The sequence below is a fragment of the Chrysemys picta genome, chromosome 1, assembly GCF_011386835.1.
Source record: "Chrysemys picta bellii isolate R12L10 chromosome 1, ASM1138683v2, whole genome shotgun sequence".
NCBI classification, from domain to species: domain Eukaryota; kingdom Metazoa; phylum Chordata; order Testudines; family Emydidae; genus Chrysemys; species Chrysemys picta.
The window spans coordinates 29,148,644-29,170,504 of NC_088791.1; the positions used below are offsets into that span (position 1 = coordinate 29,148,644).

Here is a 21,861-nt window from a genome sequence, read left to right on the forward strand (position 1 = left end):
GATTTCTTCCCTATCCCTTAGTGTGAGAGGATGGCAATGATTCTTTCTCTATCAAAAAAGGGTATTTATATTATTCTAAGTTATGCTGTCATGATAGAAACCCATGTTTCCAGTCGCTTTCTCAAAAATGTTCCTTTTCTGACTGACATTAATACACTTATTCTCAGTCCAAAGTGTAATTATTTTTGAATGGCCTAAGAAATTCCACTGAGCTGTATTAATGAAACAAATACTATATAAATATACTAAATAATTCTAAATTATTTCAACCCACTTTGTAATAGAGCTTCAAATTTGGCATGTACATAGTTCTCAGCGAGGAATCTGTGCTTTGTTGTGTTTTTAACAAAATAACAAATAATGAAGTGACTGCAAAAGTTGTTAAAATGGCATAATGTGCATGTTTAGTACACCATTTTCCTTAAGGAAATGTGTCTAATTTAAATCAAATCTATCATATTTGTAATGCTGCTGGTATTGTAGTATAGATTATCCAGATGCCCCAACTACAGCATTCCATATAGCACATGTGCACACCTTGCAATAAAAAGCTGCATCTGATTGTGTTTTATATGTATGTAAACACAAACTACATTAGAAAAAAACTAGTAACAGAGCACTTAAAAGTAGGAGCCACCAGAATTAAGGGTTGCCTGTATATATGCATTATGACAGTCCTAATTACACAGTTACATACTATTGTTCTCACAAGGCCCATGCTGCTTTTAGTGCACCGACTGGACAGTGCTCAGGGAATGAGGCAGTTCTGTTGTTTTATTATCACCATTCAGTGTGTGACATCTATGCCTTATGTACTACACACCATCCATAGGGTCCCCCACCAATGTCTCTTAAGCAAAGTAAGCTGTCCTGGGATAAGAGGGAAGGTCCTCTCATGGATCAGTAACTGGTTAAAAGATAGGACACGCAGGGTCAATTTTCAGAATGGAGAGCGGTAAATAGTGGTGTCCCGCAGGGGTCTGTACGGTGATCAGTACTGTTTAACATTCATAAATGATCTGGAAAAAAGGGTAAACAGTGAGATGGCACAATTTGCAGATCATACAAAACTAGTCAAGGTAGTTAAATCCAAAGCAGACTGCAAAGAGTTATACAAAGGGATCTCTCAAAACTGGGTGACTGGACAACAAAATAGCAGATGACATTCAATGTTGATAAATGCAAAGTAATGCACACTGGAAAACATAATCTCAACTATACATATAAAATGAGGGGGTCTAAATTTGCTGCAAACTGCTCAAGAAAGAGCTTGGAATCAATGAATAGTTCTCTGAAAACATCTGCTCAATGTGCAGCAGCAGTCAAAAAAGCTAACAGAATGTTGGGAATCATTAGGAAAGGCAGAAAATATCATTTTGCCTCTATATAAATCCATAGTACGCTCACATCTTGAATACTGGTCTCCCCATCTCAAAAAAAAGATATATTGGAATTGGAAAAGGTACAGAAAAGGGCAACAAAAATGATTAGGGGAATGGAACAGCTTCCATATGAGGAGAGATTAATAAGACTGGGACGTTGCACTTGGAAAAGAGATGACTAAGGGGGGATATGATAGAGGTCTATAAAATCATGACTCGTGTGGAGAAAGTAAATAAGGAAGTGTTATTTAATCCTTTTCATTCCACAAGAACTAGGGGTCACCAAATCAAATTAATAGGCAGCAGGTTTAAAACAAACAAAAGGAAGTCTTTCTTCACACAACGCACAGTCAACCAGTGGAACTCTTTGCCAGAGGATGTTGAAGGCCAAGACTTTAACAGGGTTAAAAAAGGAACTAGGTAAGTTCATGGAGGATAGGTCCATCAATGGCTATTAGCGAGGATGGTCAGGGACGCAAAACCTTGCTCTGAAGTGTCTCCAGCCTCTGATTGCCAGAAGCTGGGAATGGGTGACGGGATGGATCACTTGATGATTACCTGTTCTGTTCGTTCCCTCTGAAGCACCTGGCATTGGCTACTGTCAAAGGCCGGATGCTAGGCTAGATGAACCATTGATCTGTCCCATTATGGCTGTTCTTATGTTCTTATCCAATGCTGCACTGAATATGGATATTTTAATGGGCTTTTCTGTTGCGCTCATCACGGTAGTCCTGAATGTTCACAAGCATTAATTAATTAATTAATCTTTACAACACGTCTTTTGAAGGAGGGAGAAATATTATTACCCCCACTTCACAAATGGGTGGTGTCAGAATCAGCATTGGAATTAAGTTCTCATTTGCATCCTGTGCCTAGTTGTCTAGAATATGGTGCCTCCAGGCAATTCATTTAATCTCTGTTTCCATGTTCCTATCGTTAATATGGGAGTTATCATACATAATTACCTACCTCGCAGCGGGTACTAATACCCTTGCTTTATGCAAAACCAGTGCTCAGAATGTTGACACTCTTTCATTTGTTGAATTGGGGTGGCATATAGGAAAGGCAATTAAAAACAAATGTGTGGACCAGTTGTCAGAACAATGATACTATGTGTGTGAGCTCCTTCTCTGGGTCAGCTATTGAGGAGGAAACTTGGACAGGGAGAAGAAACATCAGTACTGCATCAGCAACTAGCTGGATGCCACACTGAATGTGCATGTGCAGTTTGCAGAAATCTCTTTGTGTAATCTGTTGCATGAATTGAAGAATATGATAGAGTTGCTGAATTTAAAATATCTTCTGAATCTTGGAGAGAATAAACAGGTTAAGTTCTAAAGCATCTATCTAAAGGAAATTGTCTACATAGACATTCTTGGCAAGATATTTAGAAATTAGAGGTCTTCAATGTATTTAAACTGTGAAACCTAAGTTCCATCTGTACATTTCTATATTTCTACTTGAGAGTTGATTTAATTGAATGTATCCCTTGATACTTCTGACTCCATATGTAGGTGGTAAAGTAAAATATTTGCTGTAGTGGTGTCCAAAGCATAATTCAGACTGTCACTTTATTAGTCTGCTACATTTCTTTATAAACCTACTTATTCCATTAAAATTAAGTGGTGGTGTATCCAGTGTGTGAAATCCTACTCACTGACTGCACTAGTTAAGTCCAGGGTTTATCTATTCAATTGAAGCATTGCACACATTTAGTCTTGTTTCTGTCCCCACGTTATCTAGGCATCGTATGATTTACCTTTTCATAATGGTTTACAATGGGTTGGAAACATATTTTCCCATAAGTTGGCTCCAAACACTACCACCGATAAAATATTTCTTAGCTGTTTTATAGACCTCGTTTTCTAACTTGTATACTGTATGTGATCTCTAAGGGCAAAACTATACCCTCAGATATTCATGTACAACTCAGGTTGACGTGCATGGAAGCTATATGCAAGTCTCTGAGGTTAGAATGTGACCCTTGCATCTGAGAGGCCACAGGTGTAGAAAAAGGGAGGTGAGGCAGTTGCGCAGGAATGAAGAGAAATTAAGGTTGTCATTTAAATTGAGGGAAAAAAACAGGGTATCCATTAGGTCCAAACAGACAGAAGCAGTGATGTAAGCCTGGATAGGTTGAGGAGAAGGTCATTTTAGCAGGAATATTCTCTCATTCCCATGAGGCAAGATTTTAAAAATCACCACCACTGAAGCCATGAGAGTGGATGAGCTTTTGCCTCAGGGATGGGGTGGGAGAAGGAAAGGGTCAAAAATAGAACCTTTGGGGCCATCAACACATTGCACAGTATTTTTGTAGATGCCTATAGAAAGGGAAGGTTGCACATAGAGCCTTCCAGTGGATCAGCAGTTCCCAAACTTTATTAATTCACATTGTGTGTCCCCTTCTTAAAAAATTATGAAGTGAATTGATGGAACATCAGGGTCATGCACTACCAGTGGCACACATGCCATAATTTGGGAACCCCTGCTAGATGCCTACAGGAAGAAGGGCACATGTTATAGATGATATAAATTAATAAAAGGAAAAGAAAACTCAATTTAGCTGTTGCTTCTGTATATGTTGGACGTAGAATTATAGAAGTACAAGACTGGAAGGGGGCTCTTGAGGTCATCTAGTCCAGTCCTCTGCATTCAAGACAGGACTAAGTATTATCTAGACCATCCCTGACAGGTGTTTGTCTTGACATGTGCAATACTTTTAAAAAAGGTAGATATTCATATTTTCTGAAGTTACAGTATATGTAGTTAACATGGAGGGGCCCACTTGCCTCTCTTGAACGTCCTGGATTGAATATGTGCATACACCTGCTTTTTTTTTAAGCTTTGCGCTGCTCACTGTGCCTCCTGTTGGCTACTGCCCTCGTCAGGTGAATCTTCGGTGACGCAGCCCTTCAGCTGAGTCACAATTTGTATGCTAATAAAACAAACCCCTTCCAGGGTACAAGTCCAACAGGGCCTATCCCAGTACTCTGGTTATAGCCCCTCCTGGGCTTGCTTCCCAAATGGTCTCTCAGCCTCTGCTGGGCTCTCTCTCACTTGTCCCTTTTCTGGTATGGAGCAGTGCCCCCAGGGCTTCCTCCCTGGGGCTCTTCACCAGTTATCCCAGCTCTTCAGCTGAGTCCCTCTTTACAATTCAGTTCACTCCCTTTCCAGGGAGTATCAAAAATTCCCACAAATGCTGACCTTCTTCTGGGTCTTTAGCCCTTCTCTGGGCTACGTCCCTTCTCAGTGCTTAAGCCACTTCCCATGGGGGTGGGGGGGAACCCAGACCCATCCACTACTCCAGGTCCCAACTAAGGGATCCTATAAGTAGCAGTTGCCTCCCTTTACCGGGGCCACTTCCCCACAGCCCCAGTACTTTCATCTTCACCTTTATCTCAGGGCTGAAGTCTTTCTTGAGTCCCTTCAGGCAGCCAAGAGCACCTTCCTTGGTCCCCTGGTCCCTGTCAGCAATTGCTCTGTCAATTCCTGCAGCTAGCCAGGAACACCTTCCTGCTCCCCTGGCTCCAGCCAGCAACTGAATGTGGGCTGTCCAGTAGCTCCTTTTTATATATGAGCGTGCTGGACTCTGATTGGCTGCTTCCCTGTAGCTGTTCTAGGCAGCCTGGAGGACTCACCTCTACTGCTTTTTCCTGGGGCAGGGTGTGGTAGGACCAGGAGGTCTCCCGCAAGGGGCCTCTGTGCCTAGTATTCCCCTTCACAAGTTATAATCTATCTTCAGTGTGCTTCATCGATACTAATTATATGTGACTAATATTATGTAACTTCATGTATATTTACATGTGTATAGCTTCACATACTAATACACAAGACATGGCTATTGTATAAATAAATGGGGAATTTCAATATTGAAACATACTAGTTCAGGTGCTACTTACAGAAGTCAAGTAAATACTATATTGCCACAAATATATCTACCATTGTGTGACAGGGTGGGGGGTCCCCATCCAGTGCAGCGTGAGTGCACGCCAGCCTTTAAGCTGTCTTCTGTCTCAAGACAGTGAGGCCTAGTGTATAAAGTCAATAGGCTTGCCCTGGTCGGCAGGGCAGGGAGGCCTAGTGGGGGTTGGGCAGCCTCCCTGTGGTGGGTGGCAGCCTGGGTAGGGGGACCCGAGCCCTCCCTGCTCTAACGGGTCCCAGCCCAGGGCCCTGGTAGTGGCAAGTGGACTCACCACTTAGTCAGTGGGGAGCCGCCCAAAACATACTGACTGCTGTAGGGACAATGGCTAGTCCCTCCCTGGGCTACTTCCTACCATGACTCCTGCAGTCCCTTGGTCTAGATGTCTTGGGGGTCTCTGGTTTCCTTGGGTTGTGCTGCTCCCGGGGGCTCTGACCTGCAAGTGGCATCCCACTTGGTGTCTGCCTGGGTCTCAGCACCTCCGGCTCCCACAGTCTGGGACTTTGGCAGCTCCCGGGCTGGAGCCTGCAGCATGTGTCCTTCCTCTCCAGTGGTCAGCCCAGACTGAGCAGGGAGGCTGCTCCCCTTTATACTAGTGCTACACCTTGAGCATGCCCAGTAAAGAGTGGGGGCATGGCTTCCTCAGCCCACAGTTTGGAGTTAACCCTTCCCCATCCAGTGCGGCGTGAGTGCACCCCATCACACATTGGTTAGCAAAGCAACAGTTAATATATTTTATGCGGCTGCAGGGGATGCCAAGTAATATATTGGGTATCACACCGGATATCAAGTAATCTTGCATTATTAAGTGAAGGGACAGTTTTGGAAAGGATTGTTACAGGGCACTGCATTAGGAAAGTGAATAACAGCAGTATTAAAACTGCAGGTGTGTCTTTGTGCTCTGAACACAATAGAAGGAAAGATCTGGAATTAAAAGTTGAAATACTGACTGAAAATCTCACTATTTTTCTGATAAATTGACAGATTATTGTAACATGAAAATTTTATATATTTCAGGTGTGCTATCATCATCTGAGCTATGTCCAGTGCAATATTTGAAGACTAAATAGAACATTTAAACAGTTAATTTGTATTTTTGAGGGTGATACCATAAAATCAGAGCCTAATTTTCATTTTATGGGGTTTTTTGTTATTGTTTTTTTAAATAGGAACAGATGTCTCAGGTATTAGATGCTATGTTTGAAAAGCTGGTTGAAGGAGGGGAGCATGTCATTGATCAAGGTGATGATGGTGACAACTTCTATGTAATTGATAGGTGAGTGATTATATATTATTGTAACACAAGGGATTATGCACAGTTGTATCAAATATATATGAAAATATATTTTTGCATATACTTGCAGTTGAATCAGACAGGTGTGTGCATGTATGAAAGAAAATGCAAAGATATTTTATTAGAGTTAAAGAGTAGTTGAACAGTTAGTAATAAAATGTTTGCAAGGGAACATGTCACTGGTCCTTTAATGTAATGTTCTGTCACAAAGACTATTTGTTAACTGGAAACTGATTTAACGTAACAAATAATTGGAAAAGATTTAGCATTCAATATTTGATTGAAATCTTATTACTAATACTAATACTAATACTTAATACTAATACTAATCTAATTCTCAATGCTGTTGGTAAAGTTTCTTGTTCATAAGAATAAAACTTACATTTTCAAAGAATTGCACAGATTTTAACTACACTTCCCATGTGAGTCTAATACTTCATAGTCAGATTAATAGGTAAAATTACAGACATAATTGCTGAAACAGTGATTTGGGACCACCCTTTGTGTTGCTGCTGCTGTTGACCTTTGGTTAAATTCTTACCAAGTCATCAATATAGGTCAATGCACTAAACTAGTGGTTCTCAAACTTTTTTTTCGCGGACCACTTGAAAATTTCTGTGGGTCTTGGTGGACCATTTAATGATCTTTCCAAATCTTGTTTGTACCATTAGCTAACTATGGTAAAGCGCTTTGGATAAAAGTGCTATATTAAAAAAAAGTTAATAAGAATTAACATTTTTTTGTTCTACAAATAAAAGCACACAAATCATATTTTAATATCAGTAGTCTTACCTTTCTAATGCGATGGATGTACCCTCTCTCCCCCACCGCAGCAGCACCCGAGATGGGTCTGGGAAGATGGGGGTTCTCTCCCTCTCTCCCCCACTGCAGCAGCCCCCGAGCTGAGGCTGGGAAGGAGGGCCGTCTCTCCCAGGCAGCCACAATTCTTGCGCTGGGGAAAGTAATCTCTTTCTCTGACTGCCGCAGCCCTGCACATCCCAAATTCTCCCAACCCCCTCTTCTCACCCAACTGCCCTCTCCCACCTACCCCCTATTTTTCCCCAAGGCCACCACCTCACCTTACATGTGCGACTTCTCCAGGGTCCAGGCACCTAATTAGTAGGGCCATGCTTGCGCAGCTCCACTAATTAGGTGGGTGGCCCTTCATTCTGCCGTGTGCGGCTGCCCAGGCATGCAGCTTAGAGGGAACTATCTGCGGACCACCTGAATGGAGTTCGTGGACCACTGGTGATCCACGGACCACAGTTTGAGAACCTCTGCACTAAACTTTTACTACCTTCTGTCTTCAGTTTCAGGTAGGATACAATGATGTAGTCAGGGCTATTAATGCTGGCTTCTAGAGAGAATCCCCAATGTACTCTGTATATATCTGAGGAGACTGTAACACAGAGTTGGGATTCTTCACTAAAGGATCCAAGTTTCTCCCATTTTTTTGGGCTTATGGCTTAGCCACTTCCTCTTCAGAAAGCTACAGGGACTTCATTGAGTTCTTCCAGATACATGGCTGTGAGGTCTAGGTGACTCTGACCATCTGTCTACAAAGTCCTTGACCATGAAGGGAAAGGAATTGTAGAGACATATGCATTCCATTTCAGCTACTTCCAAAAAGAAAGGCTATAAATATTTGGCACTGAACAGGCTAATGACACAGCATCAGAGAGGGTGGCTGTCATATTTTACTTCTTTCTCAGAGCAACAACTATCGATAAATATTTTTGTGGGCTTGTTTTGATGTTTAAAGTTAAAACTTTATATTAGATGAGTATACAATATTTTTATTTTGCATTTGTTACTCTTTAGATAAGGACTCACAGTATGTTTTGCCACCATTTTCACTAATGCAACTGTACATTGCAATATATCAATTACTGTTTTAAAAAACATTTTACATGTGAAATAACTTTTACATTTTTAAATTAATTTAATCACAGAAGCATAGTTTTCAGAAACCATTTCTTTGTGAGGACTTTGTAGATTACACAGTTTCATGGTTAAAAAGAAATTGTTAAATAATTTAGGCTTAAAATGTGTTCATCTTTATTTTTTAATAATTGCCATTTTGATTTTATTTATATGTAATTTATAATTGTAATTCCAATTCTGTTTCTTTTTTTTATTTTTCAAGTGCAGAGTTACCATGTCCTCACAAAGAAGTAGCAACTGTCCCCTTTAAAATAGCCACCATTTCTAGGGCATACACAAATAAGTGAGATGACCCTGCAAGCTACTCAGTATCATTTAACTGAACAAAATGTATATTTCCAGAGCAGTACCATCAGTGTAATGCATGGTGCATAATCAGCTTGGTAAACTAAACAAACAAGGTAGTAAACTAAACCAGCTAACTGCTCAGTAAGGAACATGGGGGAGTGGAAAGGGTGGATGTTTACTCACTGTATTTGTGTATTTTGTTAACAGAGGAACATACGACATTTATGTAAAATGTGACGGTGTTGGGAGGTGTGTTGGTACCTATGATAACCGTGGAAGTTTTGGTGAGTTGGCCTTAATGTACAATACACCCAGAGCAGCTACCATAATTGCTACATCTCCTGGTGCTGTATGGGGTTTGGTAAGTGAAATGTTTGTTTGAATGTATTTTTCATTAAAACATTTTTGTCTTTATATAAAATAATTTAAAATTGTATAGCTGTATCTACACCTATTTGAAATTGAAAAATTGTCTCATAATTGGAAATGTATCATTAGGATAGAAGCCTTTTAAAACTTGCAGAAAAATCCTGGGCAAATACTGTCTTTTCTCAGACCCTGAACGTATGCTTTAAGCAAACTTGAATATTAGAATGGCAATTTGATATAAGAACCACAACAAAAGTAATTTTGGAAAATACCTCAATAACTTTCAGAGCTTAGTTATCATGTTTCCAACTGTAAGAGACATGGCAATTATTTTGCCAAATAGTAAATATTTTCTTAGATCTCAAAAAACATGAATGCATTTGGCTACAGTATAAAAAAATCCACATGGTGCTATTTGTTATGCTTACTATATCTGGAATCTGCACAATAGGTACTTTGAGAAAGCTGTTCTACTTCAAGGCTTATATGTTGGTCTGGTACTTGATTCCAAGGTGCCAATTCAGAGCAGTCCTTGGTGTAGGGGAGCATAGGTGGCTTTCTGCCACCTTGATCCCTTAGACTGCTGAGCTTTCTACATAACTTGGAGCAGCCTGAATGATGCTCTAAATTGCAATGGATTTTAATGGCCACCCAGGGCCATTGTACTAGTGGGATTACAGTGCATTCCAGCCACATCCCCTTGAGTTGGGTGGTGTGAGAACAAGAGAGAATAACACACAGTTGGGTACCCCATCTTTCTGCTTAAAGGATTGTCCCACACCAGGAAATTCCCTTTGCCCACATAGGGCAGTTTTATGGCCCCTTTGTGCTGCTGAAGTGGTGCCAAGGATCTGGTCCCATGTGTTTGGTTTAGCTAACATGAAGCTCATTACTTGAAATAAATGTGCTGAGAACTGTGGGATGAAATGATTTAACTGCAACATTTCTGAGATGATTTTTTAATCATCTGAAATTATATATTTTGTTTTCCTGGAGTCATTTACTCCAAACTTGTCATACAAAGCTAATATATGTTGGTAATAAACATAGTCTGCAATTGAACCTGAAAGGTTAGGCAGCAAGGGTAGGATCCATGAAGGGACTTGGGCGTTGCAGTGTGGAACGTCATGGTGCCTTATTTTTGGGTGCCTAGAAAATTACAGGAACCACACTGTGATCCACAAGCGAACTTAAGTGCAAGGCTTCCTGTACAATGAAAGGGGAGGGATAGTCCCCTTAGAACATGATCCATAAAAGCCAGCACGTTATGTGAGAAACAGCCTAAGCTAGCCAGAGAGAGATGCCAATGAGAGGGGTGTGTACTAAGCCCCACCCCTCTCTCAGAGATAGGTGTCTAAGTCCAGACTTCAGGGGTATGCCTATCTTTGCTTAGCGATCCAGGACCAGGAATCCCTCTCTTGGAGTCAGGCAGCTAAGGTGCCTGTTGCAGGAATGAGTTAGGTGCTTGCCTTGCGCCATACAAAATGGGGGTGGTGCCTAACTTGTAGCCCAGTGGTTAGCGCACTCACTGGGGCTGAGATGTGGGAGACCCAGGTTCAATTTTCCCCTCTCTGCCAGAGGGGAGAAAAAATTTGAACACAGGTTTCTCACCTCTTGGGAGAGTGCTCTAACCACTGAGCTGTGGGATATTCTGATGTGGCTCTCTCTTGTTGAAGCTGTTCCATTGTGGATAAATAATGAAAGAGTTTTTGGAGTAGAGAGACTGCACCCTGGGTCTCCTGCCTCCCAGGTGAGTGCTCGAACCACTGAATTAAAAGTTATAAGGTGGGCACCATCATCTCCACCTCCTACTCCTCTGGTAGCTGGATTTTTAATGGGATCTGATCCAGTTGGTGGCCTGTGAGCATGCCTACTGGATCAGGACCCACATGCAGCTTAGGTGGATGAGCACCTATCTTCCCCTGGTTTGGGGGGCTGGGTTAGGTGGGGTTAGGCATCCGGATATACATGCCCAGAGGCAGAAACAGAGGCACCAAGGGAACTTTTACTCTGAAAAATAGACACTGAGTTTAGGCACCTAGAGAATTTTGTGGATTGCAGTGGATCCAGAACTGGGACTTCGGTACCTCAAGCTGGAGCTTAGGTACTTAAGTATCTTTGTGAGTTTGGGTCTTTGTGTCTGGTTCCTAAACGTGTATTAGGTGGAATGTTGGTTCAAAAAAGGAAGGTAAACAGCCAATCTGCCTCAAAAATATAAAATCATAGAAATCTGAATAGGAGTCAAAAATTGAACCTTTTTATGGTCTGAAAGACTAACTAATTCTCTGTAATTAGTTAAGAAGGCTGGCTTGGGATGCCCTAACATTTAGTTGGATTACACAGACATTATTCATCCTTCTGAATTTGTAACTAAAACAAGATCTTAAAGGGACACTTAAAATCATCTTAAAAATTACATTTCCACCTGAAAGTGTTGTAATTGCTATTGTTACAAGTAACAATATAAGATTACTAGAGCTGAAACTGATTGTGGGGTGGGGAGGAGAAATCACTTTTCAGTTTCTCATTTGTTGATTCATCAGCAGTTTGGGTAGAGTCAGTTTCAGTTTTGTTGATGTCCATTTGTATTTCCTATCTCATGCATCTTGTTTGGGGGCAGTTTGTGTATATGCTCTTCCCTGGGCAGGCAAGAAGGCCAGTAACTGCTGCTGCACAGCTGAATCTGAAACTCAATAGGCAGCAGCTGTGCACAGAAGTAGGCAGGTGAGGAGGAGCGGGCACCACAATGTTTGGTGTTGCTCTCGGCCTGCCCAAAAAACCCTTGCAAACATCACCAAGGAAGATGAATTTTTAAAAGAGGAATAAAAAGATGGGCAAGAGATTTGATTTCAAAGATCTCTTATCAGAAAAATCAGTTGTTTGAAATGATACAATTTAAAATATCAAATTTATTATGCCCCTTTTAATAGAAGGCCTCACTGAATAGGGTTACCATTCCCCCGGATTCCCCCGGACATGTCCGGCTTTTTGAGCTAAAAATAGCGTCCGGGGGGAATTTGTAAATGTCCGGACTTCCCCCCCCCATGCAGAGCGCGCGCGGCTAACAGGGCAGCTGGCCGGATGGTGCCACTTACATGGGGCTCCGACAGCCAGAGAGAGCCCCTCCTCCACTTCCCCCTCCTCTCCCCTGCAGCAGAGATCACTCCCTCCCTGTATTTGCAGATCACCAGCCAGCAGTTCACACCGGCAGTCTGGAGCTCCTCCCCCTGCTCCTTCTCCCCTGCACGCTGGTCTGAGCGGCAGGGTAAGGGGGCCAAGGGGTCGGAGAAGGGGCAGGGAGGTTCTGGAGGGGGCAGTCAAGAGACGGGGGGGACGGGAGTTCGGGGGGTGGTTGGGGTGTGTGTGGATAAGGTTTTGGGCAGTCAGGGTACAGGTAGGGGGTCGGGTCCTGGGGGGCTGTTAGGGTGGGAGGGTTCGGGGGGGCAGTTAGGGGACAAGGAACAGGGAGGCTTAGGTAGGGGGTGGGGTTCTGGAGGGCAGTTAGGAGCAGGGGTCCCAGAAGGGGGCAGTCAGGGGACAAGGAGCGGGGGGGTGTGTTTGGGTGTTCTGGGGGGGTTGGCAGGGGGTGGGGAGTGGTTGGATGGGGCATGGGAGTCCCAGGGGTCTGTCTGGGGGTGGGGGTGTGGATAAGGGTTGGGGCAGTCAGGGGACAGGTAGGGGGTAGGATCCTGGGGGGCAGTCAGGGGACGGGGTCCCAGGAGGGGGCAGTCAGGGGACAAGGAGCGGGGGGAGGGTTGGGGGTTCTGAGGGGAGCGGGAAGTGGGAGGGGCAGGGGCGGGGCTAGGACAGGACAGGGGCGGGGCTCCTCCCGTCCTCTTTTTTGCTTGCTGAAATATGGTAACCCTATCACTGAAGTACTTAAAAACATATAAAATTGCCCCCTAGTGGCTGATTATAATCATTATACATTTTACCTAATTCTTTTATGCATTTTCCTTCCTGTGCTAACATTTTCCTTTAATATACTTTTTTTCTTCTCTTTGTGTTTTCAGGACAGGGTAACATTCCGGAGAATCATTGTAAAAAACAATGCCAAAAAGAGAAGAATGTATGAAAATTTTATTCAGTCATTGCCATTCCTTAAATCTTTAGAAGTAAGTTTTCTATTGCATTATTTTAGTGGTTGTGGCATGGGGTTTTATCTTGGAATAAAAACTTCCTTTAGATTAAAATTTTGCACATCTTTCTTTTTGGAGAAGGGACTTCTGAGGAAAAGTGTTGAAATTTCCAATTTGATCCCCCCTATTGACTATTTTAGTTTCTTCATAAAGCTTGATGCTATAATTTGATCCACACAGCAGTCCCCAATCGGGATCTGCCTGGAACAGGAGTCTGCAAATCAACTTGTAGGATAGAGGCCATAGAACTGCAAAAGATTAGAATATTTTTGTGGTTTCCAGCCTTCCATTTCTTAAACTGAATTTTTGCTGGATATTAATAATGTGAATTAGTGCTTTGGGCATGTTGAAAAAAGTGAATACTTTCATTTAAAAGATATATTTTTCTGCACACACATGCACTTTCTCCAGTAAGTATTTTGGAAGACTTAAGAGCATGTAGATTTACCATACAAAAATAGAAACTTAATTAGCATGTATGTTGGTAAACCATTCCCAGGAAAATTGTTAAACAGAGGTCTCTTTATCCCTTTATTGTCAATACAGATGGCTAGGGACATATTATACTGTATATAGGTTCATAAAAATAGGTATTAAGGATTAGCAAAACATATGTTTAATATTTTTAACAAAACATTTTAATATTCCCATTCTTTTTATAAAGCTATCTGAACGCTTGAAAGTGGTGGATGTAATAGGCACCAAAATATACAAAGATGGAGAACAAATCATTACTCAGGTATGGTAGTGTCTTAGTTGATTTAGTTTTTGCGTCTATAAGTAAAACTACTGTATTATCTATAATGAATCCATTCTTTTAAACTAAGTGAATCTCAGTATAGTACACATAAAGGGAATAAACTGGTCTGAAAAAAATGGTGTAGTTCAAAGAAATATGTTGTTATGATGATGTAAATTCCAAATAACAATTTAAAGCAAAAAAAAAGTTTAGTACAAATACTTGGCAGGCTATTTCAATTAATTTTCCAGTGGCTTTTTTACCCTTTTATAGTTCCATACTGAGCATATCTGTGGTTAGTAGTGTGTCTCTTTGATGACAAAATGTAATTAATTCTTTCTGGGATTTGGAACATTTTGTTAGCTTTTACAAAGCTGTAAATGGTAAATGCCTATTGTGGAATATTTAGCCAGTGTCTGATTGGGGGTTTTCTTGCCACTTTAACAGCTACTTTATTTCATCTGTTGTATTTTAAGAAACAACATGTTTGGTTGGTCGGAACAGAACAAAGTAAACTATGCAAATACTATAGAAGAGGAAGGCTTGTACTAGTAGGTGCTGAAAATGGGTCTTATCATTGAGTGTCTGTTTTTGTTCCTAAAAAAGAACAATGTGAAGATAATTCCATCAGGGCAGATTGCAGGCAACTCAGACTCTGTGTTGCCTTTGGACTTCCTTTAGATGTTGGCTTAAACCTCTCCTATGCTTATTGATACCTGAGCATTCATGATAGGGAATAATTTTTGGGATTTTATGAGTTCAAAACCCTCTAGAACAAAAGAAGGTGGCAATTGGATTTCAGGCTGATTATTTCTGTCCACCAACCCAATTCTGCTGTTGCCCACTGATCCATAGGGGAGCAGCTTGTTTGTCTTGGGGAATAGGGATAAGTATCCTCCAAGTTATCCAATATTTTCTTTTGCCTCTCTTGGTGCTTGATATTGTGTTTTGTCCATGGCTTAGAACTGAGGTCTACATGGAGCCAACTGTGTCATTTTCTTTCAGGAGAGCTTGTTGCTCATCTCATCTCTGTATGGACATTTTAATCCTTCTATGCCATGAGTGTGGATTTCTAAGTAGGATTAGCTGTTAGCCTCTGACTACATATATTTTAATGCATTTCTTACTGTTACTACAAAACTAAAAAGCAATATTCATGTTTTCATTACTTGCTTTTTTATTTTTAATAGGGAGACATGGCTGATTGTTTTTTCATTGTAGAATCTGGAGAAGTGAGAATTACTATGAAAAGGAAGGTAAAAACCCTAACATGAATTTAAATTTTCAAAATCTTGAAGTCATTAATATATTCTAAATGTTAAACAGCAGATGTCTGTAGTTCTCACTGCAGTTTTCTTTATTCTTTAGACATGTTTAAATTCCATTTTAAGTAAAACTGTACATTCTGCAACTGCAAGTGTCTCTTATTTTTACCTTATCTGACTTTTCAGAATAAACAGGATGTAGAAGAGAATGGGGCGGTTGAAATAGCCCGGTACTCCAGGGGACAGTATTTTGGAGAACTTGCTCTTGTAACTAACAAACCTCGAGCAGCTTCAGCATTTGCTCTTGGCACTGTCAAGTGTTTAGGTACTGATTCAGTGATATTTTTGCTTGCTGTGACTAATATAAAAAGAATCTTTTTACTTATCAAAGGCTGCATTTATAATGTACTGCATGTTTCTTCATACCATAAAATCAGATTTCAGTCACCCAGTAGCATTTAAAACCATTAGACTGTTAGATTGTACTGTACCTGTTATAGTATATTCCTATCTACACTAGAAAAATTACTTGTAATTGACAACTGTGTCAACCATGGACCTCCAATGTCTTCCCTCTTCAGATGGAATTGAAAATGGTTTCCAACTAGCGCAGACCGGGTCATAATACTTTTAATCTGCATAACACTTAACAGACAAATAAAAAACTGTCCTTGCCCAGTGGTCAACCAACACCTAAGAAACAACTGCTTAATATAACCAACCTTCCATGCTACCTTATTTAATCTAACTTCCCATTTCTGAGTAAGTTAGCAAGTAGTTAGCAAAGTCTCTGGCTTTACCAGCCCATGTCACTCTGTCAGGTTTCAGGCTGAGGCACAGAGACAATAGTGATTGTGTTAATAGAGAACATCATCTTGTCTGTGGACATGATGTACAAATACGTGTGTTTTCTTCTGGATCTTTGTGGCATTTAAAACAAATACTACTCCTTCTCCTTTGAGAGACCACAGTGGTGAACTGGAAAGATGGCTTCAATCCTTCACCTGGGACTAGCCTCACAAGTTCATGATGGACAGCTGTTCCTCCACCTCCAGAGTCATCATCTGTATAATTCCTCAAGGGTCAGTCTTCCCTTCTCTTACACAGGAGAGGACCAAGACTGTGGAACTCAGTACTAGAAGTGATAAGTGACCACGAATGTCACTGCATTCAGAACTAAATGCAAAACTTATTTCTTTAACTTAGCTTTCCTTCAATAATTTTGTTATTTAAAAAAAAACCTGAACCTACATTCAAAACAAAACAATTAACTCATACCAACTGAGTTGACATGGTTTATGGGTTATTTAGATGTTACTTAATGCACCCCTTAATGCTGAAATGTAGGATTCTTTTGCATGGTTTAAGGTTTAACTTCTCAATCATATCATTATATAACCCTTCCATTTTATTAATCTAACTACACCTCTACCCTGATATAACGCTGTCCTCGGGAGAAAAAATCTTACCGCGTTATAGGTAAAACTGTGTTATATTGAACTTGCTTTGCTCTGCTGGATTGCGCAGCCCCGCCTCCCCCCGAGCACTGCTTTACCGCATTATATCCGAATTCATGTTATATCGGGTCACGTTATATCGAGGTGGAGGTGTATTAGGAAAATTGTAAGATACAAAGGCAAATTTTGTATTCTTAAATGACAGACATCAGGCTAGCAAACAAAATGTTCTCTGTTTATTCACAAAACTACTAGTTTTTAAAAATAAGTCTCCCCAGCCAAACAAAGATAAACAAGCAGAACACTGGCTAGAGCACACAGATAATACCCGAGAAACCACTATGATTACTGTTTAATAGGTTCATTCAGTGCCATTAGACTCATAACTTTGAGCAGAAGATAAGAAAAGCAAAGGAAAAGAATAGATTAGACACCAAGATACCACCACCAAGTTCGTTATAGAATCATAGTGGTAGAAGGGACCGCAAGGCTCATCTAGTCTAACTGCCTGAGGTTCCTTTTGGAACCTCTTATAACTATAGTCTGTAGAAAAGTAGTGTGCTGAAGCCCTTCCCAGAGTTATCCAGTAGGTTTTGTATTCCATGAAATCTTAACGTAGAACATGTTTTCAAAACAAAGTTCCCAACAACCACTAAATTCTCCTTGACAAACCTTATTTAAGCGATCTTAGATATTTCACAAAGTTGTAGGCTATCATACTATGCTGATAGGCACAGTGTAAATACCTAGATAAATAGATATCCTGAAGAGTTACTACCTAATCTTGAGGATAGTTTTCAAACCTTTTATTTGCATTATATCCTACCCAGACTGAGGACAAAACTGTGCTAGTTGAATCATTTAAAAATATTTTTAAACTGGATAGCACACTCTTCTTGTGTAGTGTTGGATGGGTTTGGGTGTGACATCCATACACTGTTAGGTCATGTCTACACACAGTTTGTGCACCGATTAACTGATTTAGACACCAAATTAGCTCAATCAATGCAACACTGCTAGAGTGGACATTCTTAAATTGGTGTAAGACTATCTTAAATCAGCTTAGTTTAATTCGAAACTGATATGAGTGTCCACACACAATTGCACTGATTTAACTAAGTATGTTTAAAATCACACTTCTAGTTAAACTGGTACAGCTTTGTGTATAGGCCAGGCGTTAGAATCATTCAAATGAAATGTACAGAGTGTGTTGCCTAACTGTATCTATAGTAAGTAAGCAGCCATGTTTATTTTAGTGCCACAAAGTGAATTGTACTATTTAATATATTGATTCATGATTATGCAATAGATACAGTTTAGATTGTAAATTCATATGGGCATGGACATTTTCTTTTATCTGTCTGTAAGGCTCTATGCACATTTATGGTGCTGTATGAATAACAAAGATAGCAATTATAAAATTAACATTTAAAATCTGTGCATGATATCAAGCTGTAAATGGTGAGATTCTCAGTTTTAGCAAAGAGTGATATCTGAAGTAAAAACATTCAGGTATGTGTTAGCAGGAGCATGGCTCCAGCAACTTTTTGAAGACAGAAAGGAAGTAAAGAGAATGAGACAACAGGAAAGCAGTTTTGATGGAAAGTATGTATAAATTACTGGCAATTCCAAGATAGCAAAAAATTGGGTGGCGGTGTTTTGTGTGTGTGTGTGTGTGTGTGTGTGTGTGTGTAACAGAATTGTTCATTTTGATGTTTTAGTCTAAATGTGTATTTTCTCATAAGAACTGCCATAAGTAACATATTAAGACATAAGTTGCAAATGTATGCACATTTATGCCATAATTTGTACTATATAAACTTGTAGGAAAAATTGTGTGTGAGACTGAAAAAAATGAGTTTTCCTGGATATGGACTTTTTATTGACTTACTAAATTTTTCAGTGCTAACCTAATAGATACAAAGTTAGTTCTAGACTTTTTTTAAAATGTAAAGTTTCTTGAAGTAAAAAACATAAATTATTGACTACAGCATTTTTAGTTCTCCTGATTAACACTCCGAGTGAACCAATATGGATAACTATACTTTTAAATTGTCATCCAAAGCCCGGATCCTGCAAAGACTTATGTATTGATATCAGAAGAACTATTCCTACTAATAAAGTTAAGCACATGCATGTTTGCAGGATTGGGGTCAAGGTATTATTTAGGTCTGAATCATATGGGAAAAGTTATCTCCAGCTCTACTGACATAGTATGGGCCTCATTGATGCCTTTCCCATTATAATTTAAAATTCTACACAATGAATGTCATAAACTCTGAAATTCATTTCTGCAGCTGATGGCCACATTCATTACATTGTCTCTCTCTCTCTCTTTTCCCCCACCCCCTTTTATCTTAGTTATGGATGTACAGGCATTTGAAAGGCTTTTGGGACCTTGTATGGAAATTATGAAAAGAAACATTGCAAACTATGAGGAGCAGCTAGTTGCTCTGTTTGGAACAAACATGGACATTGCTGATCCCAGTGCATGAAATAAAGTATGGAACAACAAGATCTGTTATGAGAAAATAGCACAGTAGTGGTTAGTCCACTGAGAACATGCCTATCTTCCTGTAGATGCCAAGCATTTTCTGTGATTTTACGGTTTGGTTTTTTTTTTGTTCTTTGGGGTTTTTTTGTTTTTGCCTTTTTACATATTACAATGGATGTATCAGTAAACTAAATAGGGATTTAATAGACTTTGGTCCTGATTTTCAGAAGAGCTTAGCACCAGCAGTTCCAGTTAAAGTCAAGGGTAGCTGTAGATGCACAGCACCTTTTGAAAATCAGTTGTTTGTATACAGCATTTCATAAAGAATAGATTTTAAGAAAACACTATGCTGATGAATTTGTTCAACCAGCTTCTGTTCTATAAAATAGTTAAGATTTTCTGGAAAGACTGTTAGCTTGAATGTGATATGTTTAAAGTATTAATGCACACAGTGTTCATTAGTATTGATAATACAGAAGGTATGCTGTAGGTATCCATTTCTGCCTATTACAATTGTCATGATTTTATGTTGCAATTACTATAGCTGTATAAAAAAGAAATAACTCAAAATTCCTCATAACAATAAGGCACAACAATACATTTTGTGTAAAGTTCATTACCCAAGTCTTATTTTAACATTTGTGATTTGGTATTAAAGTCCTCTTTGCTTAATATGTCACATTTCAGCAAGCCCACTTGGAAAATATTGTAATATCTTATGCAATTTAGGGGATTTTTATATTTTTGCAATAAACTGCATTTTTATTTGTTACATATACGCGGTATATTCCTCTGTTGAGAAAGCTGGCAAATTAATCTTGATGCAAGCATGTTTTTTAAAAACAGGCAAAAGTATTTTATGTAGACAATTGTCACATTCTATCTAATCATGCATAACCTACATCATTTTCCTTCTAATTTCTTTCTTGTTTCAAAATGTATGCATTTTGTCTTTTCCATATTTATTTGATGTCTACACTAGAGTTAATTTTTTGTCCTTAGAAATCACTTATTTTTCTCTGTTAAATCTTTCCCATTTCAAGTCAAATGTTCTCTGTATCTCTTTCTTCTTAGTAGAGTCTGACTTTATATACTACAGACCAGATTCAACTACTAAAGTGTTGAAAGCCATACTAAAATTTTTGGTCCCGGAAATCCTTACCAGCAAGTCTGAGAAAGAATGTGAATCTAAAAGATCAATAATTTGAAAGGCTGTTTTATACATGTTTGGAGAGCACGTTATTAAAGCTGACAGGTTCTGCTTTGGTCTTCAGAGACCAAAGGCCTGTAAGACATCATAAAAGACTGTCATTGCAGCAGTCGAAGGATGGGGTAAAGTTTTGCTCTGCGACGAAGGAGAAAGTATTATCTTACTTAAAATAAGAAAAAAGAGTTCATTTCTCACTAGTAAAAGTGTGTAACTGGAAGTATCAGACACAATCCAATTCTCACATTATATATTGACATGTTTATTGCTCCATGTGGAGAGGTAGTTCACATAATGACAAGTTGCAGTAGTTCTATCAAGACAGAACCAGAAGCGTTTCAACAAGGTTGCTTGATCCCTGTTTTAAACAAATGAAAAGTTACACCTTACTTTTCTTCTTAGACAATGACTTTTCTAATGCAATGTATTTGTGTTTGTCAGTTGGTATAATTATATATCCTGTAGTTATAGTGATCTGTTCTGACAATTTATACAATCATACTTGAATATGAAACTATGATTATACAATTCTATTACTAACATGTAATTTATATCGTATAATATGATATAAATTATAAATGAACATTGTTAACAAAAACAGTCTCAGCAGAATTTACAAGTGTCAACAATTTTTTTACACAGCCTCCTGATATGAATAGTTGCACATATTGATTGCCTTTGTACTTTTGATTTATTGAAAAAAGTGAAGTCTGTTATACTAGAAGGAAACATCAGGTAACCAAAATCTGTATGTCATTCTATATGCTTAATCTATAAAAGTTACTTATTTTTTGCACTAGCTTAATGTTATTCAGAAAAATGCTAATGATTACTTTTCTGATGATGAATTCCAATCAAGGCCATAAATGCTAGTAACAATATTTTCAATATTGTTTGTTATATTTAAAGTTTCCTTACAATAAAAAACACTTTTATATGTATGTGTGTGTATATATATATATGTAGATGTGTTCATTTTTATAGTTATAAGTGAATTATTTATAGCCACTTATTAACACATTCATAATTTTTAACACTTTTGTAGTGCTTTAAACCTTCGAAGAGCTTTACAAACATTGAGCCTCTTGCTCAGTTCTTCATGTATTGGGAACAAATAAAAGAGAAAATAACTTGAACTCAAACAGGATGTGTATATAGCAACTCTGGACACTCACTCAGTATAGATCAAATTCCAGGACATGATCTGCTGATGGCTACTTTTAACCATTTTACTGCAAACCCATGGTCCTTTCTCCTCCACCCACCAGATAAACTCTCCTTACCCAGTTATAAACTGCAGCTAAATGTCAAATGCAAGAGGTGTGATAACTATAAGATAAACACAGAATTTTGGGTTTAATGAG

General features: G+C 39.3%; 1 protein-coding gene across 3 annotated transcripts in view; it reads left to right on the forward strand.

Moving 5' to 3' along the window:
* The window catches only part of PRKAR2B (protein kinase cAMP-dependent type II regulatory subunit beta), a 169,915-nt gene extending 148,477 nt beyond the window's left edge, over nucleotides 1-21,438 (forward strand). For 2 of the 3 annotated variants that reach the window (XM_024110212.3, XM_005292360.4), the window contains exons 5-11: nucleotides 6,471-6,577; nucleotides 9,035-9,188; nucleotides 13,210-13,311; nucleotides 14,000-14,074; nucleotides 15,265-15,330; nucleotides 15,526-15,664; nucleotides 19,158-21,438. In XM_024110212.3, the coding sequence (XP_023965980.2) occupies nucleotides 6,471-6,577; nucleotides 9,035-9,188; nucleotides 13,210-13,311; nucleotides 14,000-14,074; nucleotides 15,265-15,330; nucleotides 15,526-15,664; nucleotides 19,158-19,291 (777 nt within the window). In that variant the 3' untranslated portion in view covers nucleotides 19,292-21,438. Of the gene's footprint in view, nucleotides 1-6,470; nucleotides 6,578-9,034; nucleotides 9,189-13,209; nucleotides 13,312-13,999; nucleotides 14,075-15,264; nucleotides 15,331-15,525; nucleotides 15,665-18,322; nucleotides 18,402-19,157 lie in introns of all 3 variants that reach the window. The other variant, XM_065554177.1, reaches the window with a different exon arrangement.
* The last annotated feature ends 423 nt before the right edge of the window (nucleotides 21,439-21,861 follow it).